This window comes from Triticum aestivum, chromosome 3B (genome assembly GCF_018294505.1).
Source record: "Triticum aestivum cultivar Chinese Spring chromosome 3B, IWGSC CS RefSeq v2.1, whole genome shotgun sequence".
NCBI lineage: Eukaryota > Viridiplantae > Streptophyta > Magnoliopsida > Poales > Poaceae > Triticum > Triticum aestivum.
The window spans coordinates 722,030,707-722,039,068 of record NC_057801.1 but is presented as its reverse complement, the minus strand read 5'-3'; the positions used below and the strand labels follow the sequence as shown (position 1 = coordinate 722,039,068).

General features: G+C 44.6%; 2 protein-coding genes across 2 annotated transcripts; both read left to right on the top strand.

Moving 5' to 3' along the window:
• The first annotated feature begins 397 nt into the window (after window positions 1-397).
• On the top strand, window positions 398-2,017 carry LOC123066205 (uncharacterized protein At4g15970-like). The gene is made up of 3 exons (XM_044489338.1): window positions 398-738; window positions 819-1,190; window positions 1,276-2,017. Exons 1-3 carry the CDS (start codon window positions 505-507, stop codon window positions 1,783-1,785), a joined length of 1,116 nt encoding a protein of 371 aa, XP_044345273.1. The 5' UTR covers window positions 398-504; the 3' UTR covers window positions 1,786-2,017.
• Window positions 2,018-6,436: 4,419 nt separating this feature from the next.
• On the top strand, window positions 6,437-7,827 carry LOC123066204 (uncharacterized protein At4g15970-like). Its single transcript, XM_044489337.1, has 3 exons — window positions 6,437-6,639; window positions 6,713-7,078; window positions 7,262-7,827. The coding sequence occupies exons 1-3, from the start codon at window positions 6,442-6,444 to the stop codon at window positions 7,751-7,753; spliced, it is 1,056 nt and encodes a 351-aa protein (XP_044345272.1). The 5' UTR covers window positions 6,437-6,441; the 3' UTR covers window positions 7,754-7,827.
• Window positions 7,828-8,362: the final 535 nt, after the last annotated feature.

Below are 8,362 nucleotides of genomic sequence, written 5' to 3'. Positions count from 1 at the left end.
TCCAAAGGTGGGTGATGTTTTCGTTGATATCAAGGTCCATATATATGGTGTCATCGTTAATCTCAACAATATCCATTGGCTTAGTCTCTTAAAGTTGTTACTATACGAGCGTCTGTGCCTGCACATTGTTTCTCTGAAAAAGAAATTCAAATACTCGTCGGAAACCGCAAGCGCGCATATGCATAGGGGAAGGAAGCGACGAATGCATTGGCGTGCAGTACACGTACGATTGACGGGGCCCGGCTGAACTGACTGAAATTAAGGAATGGATGCGCATGGACGCAATAGGATTAACGGCCTTGCATTGCTTCGCGTGCCTGGTCGGCGTTTGAAGAGTCAAGACACGGCTAGCTAGGACTAGGAGCAGTACTACTATACTACTACTACTACTCCTTGTAAGACGCACTACTATATTCAGCAAATTAAGGTGTTTGGCAGACTAGATGCATACGTCCGCCAACTAGTACCACTGCCACCGACGAGTACTGATCTGGTGCGGTCGACATGGGCGGCCTGAGGAGCACGCAGCACGACTGCGGCGGCAGCGGCGGCAGCGTCGGCCACTCGGTCTCATTCCTCCTTGGGGCTCTCCTCCCCACCGTGCTGCTCTTCTTCCTCGCCTCCGACCGGGTCGACGAGCAGCTGTCCAGCATATCGACCTTCAGGTTCGGGAACGGATCGGCAGCGCATCAACTGACTAGCCATGCCGCTAACCTCTCGACCGATGGCGACGCAAAGGTACGCACAGTCGTCGATCTGTAGTGCGTACAATGGCCGTGAAGGCTGGGAGATTAACCGATCTGCATGCGTGGCCACAGGCGCAGGAGGAGTCATTCCCGGGGCTGGCGGAGCTGCTGCCGAGGGTCGCCATGGACGACGGGACGGTGATCATCACGTCGGTGAACGAGGCGTTCGCGCGGCCCGGCTCCCTGCTCGACCTCTTCCGCGGGAGCTTCCGCGACGGCGAGGGGATCGCGCACCTCCTCAACCACACACTCATCGTCGCCGCTGACCCCGGCGCCTTGGCCCTCTGCAAGGCCGTGCACCCCCACTGCTACCTCCTCCAGGTCATGGCCGCCGGCGTCAGCTCCGCCAACGGCTTCATGACCAGAAGCTACCTCGAGCTCGTCTGGTCCAAGCTCACCTTCCAGCACCGCGTCCTCCAGCTCGGCTACAACTATCTCTACACCGTAAGCTAGCTAGACACCCTCACCATTTCTCTAGATTTCTCGTACGTACATTTCACCGAATGAAGTGAAATTTGTTATGATGCAGGATCTGGATGTGATGTGGCTGCGCAACCCGTTCCGGCACATCAGCCTCTACGCCGACATGGCCGTCTCCACCGACCGGTTCAACGGCAACGCGGAGGACCTGACGAACGCGCCCAACACCGGCTTCTACTACGTCAGGTCCACCAACCGCACGGTGGAGATGCTGAGGCGGTGGCGGGCGGCGAGGTCGCGGTTCCGGCCGCTGGCCCACGACCAGGAGGTCTTCGAGGCGATCAAGGGCGAGTTCGTCGGCGGCGAGCTGCGGATAAAGCTGGTGTTCCTCGACACGGCGCTCTTCGACGGCTTCTGCGAGTACCACGGCGAGATGGACCGGGTGTGCACGATGCACGCCAACTGCTGCCTCCGGCTCGCGACCAAGATGCACGACCTCAGGAACGTGGTCGCCGACTGGAAGAGGTACTCGAGCCTGACGCCGCCGGAGAAGATGAGCAGCAAGCTCCGGTGGACGTACCCCGCCAAGTGTGCGGCGACGATGAAAATACCAGCATAATGGCTTTTTACTAGTTCGTGTAGTGACCTTTTTTTTATGGAGGGAGTTCCTATAGTAACCTTACGAACTTTAATGCAGTGATTTGGTTTAGACACTTTAGAAGATATTTCTATGGAAGAATAGATGTTGGTATTTGGACTCGACAATGGGCCTGAATCTTAGCTTCATTTCTTCAGTAGCATTTTGGAATCATGTTGCAATTTTTTTATATTTTTTTTTTGAAAATACACCAATGACATACCATATTTTTATAGAAGAGAGAAGGTTAATTACAAGAGCGGCTTAGTGTGGATGCGAACATCTACAAAGGCACGACACCACCTTACACTAATGTTAAAACAAAGGTCACTCTCTCACAAAGGGGTATAAACCACCAATTCCGAGACCTGCCTCGCGCCACTCTTTAATCTCTTCTAAGACTATGTCTACCAATTGTCTAGCCGTCCGTTGTTGTTGTTGCCTGTTGAAGACCCTAGCGTTTCGCTGATTCCATAACAGCCAGGCGGTACCAATCACGAAGGAGTCGAAACCACGCCGAGACTTGCCTGAGAAGTTGGTTCTTTGGCCAAGCCACCAACCCTGGAACATGCCCGTGGTGGAAGGGATGTCAATATTGATTTGGAGCCTGTCGCAACACCCATGCCACACTTCCCTCGCGTAGACACAATGCCAGAGAATGTGGTCCACGTTGCCCCTCTTCCTGCAGGCAAAGATAACAAGGCGAAGGCTCATCCTGAAGCCCGTGTCTCGCACGACGATCAAACGTCTAGAGGCGATATTTGGTTGTTAACCATGCAAAAATCTTGCACTTTAGAGCTGCCTAGCTCCTCCAAATGCACTCATCTGTGGGAGATCTCTCAAGGCCCATGCAAAGCCTTTTGTATATTGACTTCACCGTGTAGTTGCTAGACGGATCGGCTGGCCAAAGGAACTCATCTGGTGCATCAGGGTTGCGTGGGACGGTGGCGATCGCGAGGCAGAGATTGGCCACCTGCATGTGGGCCGTGAAGGATAGCTCGCCTTCAACATCTAGGGTCCAAGCATGGTCATCGAAAGCCTGCTCAACCGTCCTTGTATTCTTTGCCTGGGTACTCACGAGGGACGCCACAAGTGGAGCAATCTTGCGCACCTTGAAGCCGTGCACCCACCTGTCCTTCCAGAATAGGACACGTGCGCCGCTTCCTACCGCGATCTTGACCAAGCTGTCAAAGACCATTGAAGCATCCTTGTCATTGGACAGAGTAATACCTCCTTGCCAGGGCCTGGTTGTGTCAGTCCTCCGGAGCCACTCCCATCTGACGTGGAGCGTGTCACGCCAAGGCCTCCATAGCATGTCTGACGAAAAATTGTGTCCCAAGCAACCAAGCACCGCCCTCCATTAGCCTTCTCCTTGCCAGCCCAAAAAAGCATTGGATGAGACCCCGCTGCCATGTCGGGATGATCTTTCTGACCTGATTGAGGAAGGGCCAAACATCCAAACCAATACAAAGTGGTGCAAAAACACTCACACAAAGTCAAAAGAAAACAACAACCAAGAGGGTGGCGAGAGCTTCCAACTCAAAGGCAAACATATATAATTACAGGAGATGCCACACCAAATAAAAAGCAATCGCATAGCGAATAGTTTTAGGACTTTTGGTACATTTCAATCTTTAACTAGTTCATATGATGATAGGTGTGTTGTTGTAACACCATGACAATTCCTTGGAAATGCATGCCATTTTTTGTGTAACTAGCAAATATGCCAGTGCATTGCAACTGGAGAGGAAAAAGTTTATTCCATGTCTCTGACATATGTACATAAGAGAAAAATGCTTCACTTCAAGGCTTCATATTCTTTGTCTAGTTGTGTACTATATATCATAAGAAGCATCTATAAATAACACTACAAGAACCAATTATTATTAATAATGTAGTGTCGTGTGAGATCCATTAAATTCAATTATGCAAGTCAAAGACAATACTAGTCCTAAACAATCCATATTTCAACATGAGTTAATTCCAATATATTTAGTTATCATTTGTCATACCAAAAGCAGTGGGGCAAATGGATGAATCTTTACCATAGATTTTTTTAGCATGAATCCAAATGGATGTAGTGCATGATGCATGCAAAACCCAGTAAAAAGGAATGAAAATAAATCCAAAACTAACCCTCAAGAAAAACAAATTCAAAAATAAATTAGAATACATAAACGGAAAAATTGGTGCACCATTTAAATAAAAATGCACTTTTTTAATAATATGCAAGAATAAGCATATAAAAGTGGATTTTTGGTTAAAAAAAATCTAAGAATGAATAAATTAGTGCCATTGGTATTACCCTTAAAAAACAAAACAAGATAAAATTGAAAGAAAATGAAAATATTGAAGGTTCTAATGAAAGAATGAATTAGTGGCATTGGTACTGCTCTTTAGGAAGAAATGAAATGAAAAATAATGAAACAAATAATCAATAAACTTTTGTACACAATTTACGTAAAAGTTGTGCTTTTTTATACTCCCTCCATCCCAAAATAAGTGTCACAACTTTGTACTAACTTTAGTATAAAATTATACTAAGGTTGAGGGCTTTATTTTGGAATGGAGCAACTAATATGCAAGAATAAGCATATAAAAGTGGAATTTTCAGAAGAAAGGAAGTCTCCTAAAAAGGAACGAATTAGTTACCATTAAAGAAGAAAGAAATGAAATAAAACTAAAAAAAGTAAAATAAAATCAAAATTATAAATTTTTCTAAGAAAGAATGAACTAGTGGCTTTAATATTACCATTTAAGAAGAAAGAAATAACAAAACATAAAGCAAAATCAAAATAATGAAGTTTCCTAAGAAAAGAAGTGAATTAGTGGCTTTGGTATTACTCTTTAAGAAGAAAGAAAATGAAATAAAAAAAATCCAAATAGTGAGGTTTTCTAAAGAAGGTTGAATTAGCGGCATTGGTATTATCTTTAAAAAGGAAAGAAAATGAAATAAAATCTAAAACAAACAATAACAAAATTTGTGCATAATTTACATAAAAACAAGGAATTTCTAAAAACAAAGAATTCTCCTAAGAAGGAATGAATTAGTGGCATTTGAATTACCATTAAAGAAGAAGTGAAAGAAAATAAAATCAAAATCAAAATAATGAAGAATTTCTAAGAAATAATGAATTTGTGGCTTTGGTATTAACCTTTAAGAAAAAGTGAAATAAAAAATAAAACTAAATTAAAACAATAAAGTAACACAACAAAAAAAAATTAGTGGCTTCGGTATTACCATTTAAGTGGAAAGAAAATGAAATAAAAAACTGAAAATAAGGATGTTTTGTAAGGAAGAATGAATTAGTTCATTGGTAATACCCTTTAAGAAGAAATAAAATGAAACAAAATCTAGAACAAATAATAAAAATATTTTCACACAGTATACACAAAAGTTGCGCTTTTAAAAAATATGCAAGAATAAGCATATAATAGTGTAATATCGCAAAAAGAAAGAAGTTTACTAAGAAATAAAGAATTAGTGGCATAGATATTACGCTTAAAGAAGAAATAAAATAAAAATAAAAATAAATTTTCTAAGGGAGAATGAATTAGTGGCGTATTGACCTTTTATAATAAGGAAAATGAAAAAAAAACTTCGACACAACTTCACGCTAATAATTGCACTTTTTTAATATGTATGAAATAAACATATGATATTGAAATATTGACACTCTAAAATATTATTTGCACATATTATATAGTATTTATATGTATACATTTATACTCACGCAACATACCCATAAAAAGCCGATTTAAAAATAGAAGAAAAAACACACACAAACAGCCCAATAAGAAAACGTGTAACAGCCGTCAGCCAAGAATCGACTAAGTCAAAACTGGTCAGTCAAATCCTTTGGGCCCAAAACTTGACAGCACAGACAACAGGAAAAAAAAAGGCAGCTAAAAAGAAAGAAGGAAAAAAGAAAGAGCACGCATCTTGGAGCAGCAATTAATGGTAAAATACATCGACGAACGACTAACCCAACTCTAAACATCAGGCAACTTAGGTATAGCTAAAGTGCTTATGGGAAATACATTGAGGTGTGGGTGGGGTCCAAATTAAAATGGATATTTTTCTTATTCTGCATTTTCCAAGCACTGTATAGCTGCAACAATTTTTTATACGTTGAGGTCTCCAAGCAACAATGAACCGGTGCATTCTCAACAACAACAAAAAATGAACTGGTGGATAGCGCGCGCATTAGAAAATTCAGGTTCCCCGCCAAATGGGATTAATTAGTTTGGTTTGAAGTGCCAGTCTTTGTTATCGCGCGCATGCTGCCAACTCACCTCCGATCATCGTGCCCAGCACGTACGCCATGGTGGCCATCAGAAAGTCAGAATGTCGCCGAGATACCCCATGGCGCCATTGCCATTGCCAACTCGGGAAACAGCCCAAATTAAACACCGTGATCGTTGGTCCATGCGTGCGGCCGTGAAGGTTTGTTTCCACCTGGAGTGACGAGTTGGTGTTAAATGGAAGCCTTTGGAGCGTGACGAGCTTCTTACCGTGTCAGCTCACGTTCGTGGTGGAGGCGACGTGCAGGGAACAGCCTTGCGGGGCACCATGTCTGGCTGTATATATATGCAGGCTGGTTGGGCTTGCAAGTCCACGGCGACTCGGTCATGGCGATGGACATGGTGGCCAGCCTGGGAAAGCAGCGCGGCGTCAGCCACTCGGTCTCGTTCCTCCTCGGGGCCCTTCTCCCCACCCTCATGCTCTTCTTCCTCGCCTCCGATCGGGGCTTCCAGTTCGGGAATGGATCTACTCACCAGCTGACTACTAGCAATGCTACTAACCTCCCGGGTGACGGCTCGGACGGCGAAAAGGTACGTCGCGCAGTTCATTCGCAGTGTGTTGCATGGCATGGCGCTGAGAAACTAACCGATTTCCATCATGCAGGAGGAAAGATTCCCGGGACTCGCTGAGTTGCTGCCAAAGGTTGCCATGGACGACGGGACGGTGATCATCACGTCGGTGAACGAGGCGTGGGCGCGCCCAGGCTCCCTCCTCGATCTCTTCCTCGGCAGCTTCCGCGACGGCGAGGGGATCGCGCACCTCCTCAACCACACCCTCATCGTCGCCGCCGACCCCGGCGCCTTGGCACTTTGCCAGGCCGTGCACCCGCACTGCTACCTCCACGAGGTCACCTCCGCCAACGTTAGCTCCCCTAACCGCTTCATGACCAAGAGCTATCTCGAGCTCATCTGGGCCAGGCTCGAGGTCCCACAACGTATCCTCCAGCTTGGCTACAACTATCTCTCCACCGTAAGCTACCCCGCATGCCTTTAACAATTTAACAAACTGTTGAGAAATATTGCATTCTCTTTTTTCTCTCATTACATTTTATTATTTATTTATTTAGTTGTGTTACATTTTATTATTTCAAAGAGTGAAATATCATACTCTATGTCTAGGTTATGCATCTTCAGTTAATATTATTGCTGGCAGGATGTGGATGTCATGTGGTTGCGCAACCCGTTCCGGCACATTAGCCTTTACGCCGACATGGCCATGTCGACCGACCGCTTCAACGGCAATGCCGAGGACCTACAAAATGTGGGAAACGGCGGCTTCTACTACATTAGGTCGACAAACCGGACGGTGGAGATGCTAAGACGCTGGCTGGCAGCGCGGTCGCGGTTCCCCTCCGCCCATGACCAAGGAGTGCTGAACGAGATCAAGGCCGAGCTCGCAGCCGGGGACCTACAGATCAAGTTTGTGTTCCTTGATACCGTGATCTTTGACGGTTTCTGCCAGTTCCATGAAGAGATGGACAAGGTATGTACGATGCACGCCAATTGCTGCATCGGGCTCGAGAACAAGGTGCACGACCTCACCAACATGGTTGCCGATTGGAAGAACTACACGAGCAAGACACCATCGGAAAAGTTCAAGTGGACGTTCCCCACCAAGTGCAAGGCGTCGATGGGAAAACGCTAATTAGTGAAATGGAGTATTATAAGAACACAATCCAGCATTCCAGATGTAAAAATAATGAAAGGGAATTACCTCCTCCTCCCCCTCCCTGCGCATCTCGATGTCCCTATGAAGACCCTTCAGTTTGGTCCGTTTTCCATTGTTATTAAGTCCTTTCTGTTTTACTATACGATAACGCCTCAGTTTTACTGATGTTTCACTAAGGTTTGTTCGAGGTTTTCATTAGTTTTGTGAAACACTTAAAGAGAAGGTTTGCCATAAACCCAAGTGAAACTCAAACTAGCTAGTAGCAAACTACATTGAAACTGAATCCACCGAAGTACGTACCAAAACCACATGAACCCATGAAACCACAATGAAAGTTGTTGGAAACCTTATGGTACCTGCATGGATAAATATAGTTTCAGAATGTTTTATTCAAGTTTTAAAGACAAAAATTTGAAATCCGCTAAAACGTGAACGAAAACTATATGAAAACATGAAACCACGATGAGGTTACTGAAAACCATATGAAATTTTATCGATAAAAAATGGCTTCAGAAAGTTTCGTCAATATTTCATTCCAGTTCATAACATGAACATTATAAATTTGAAAAATGTTCAACATCGATA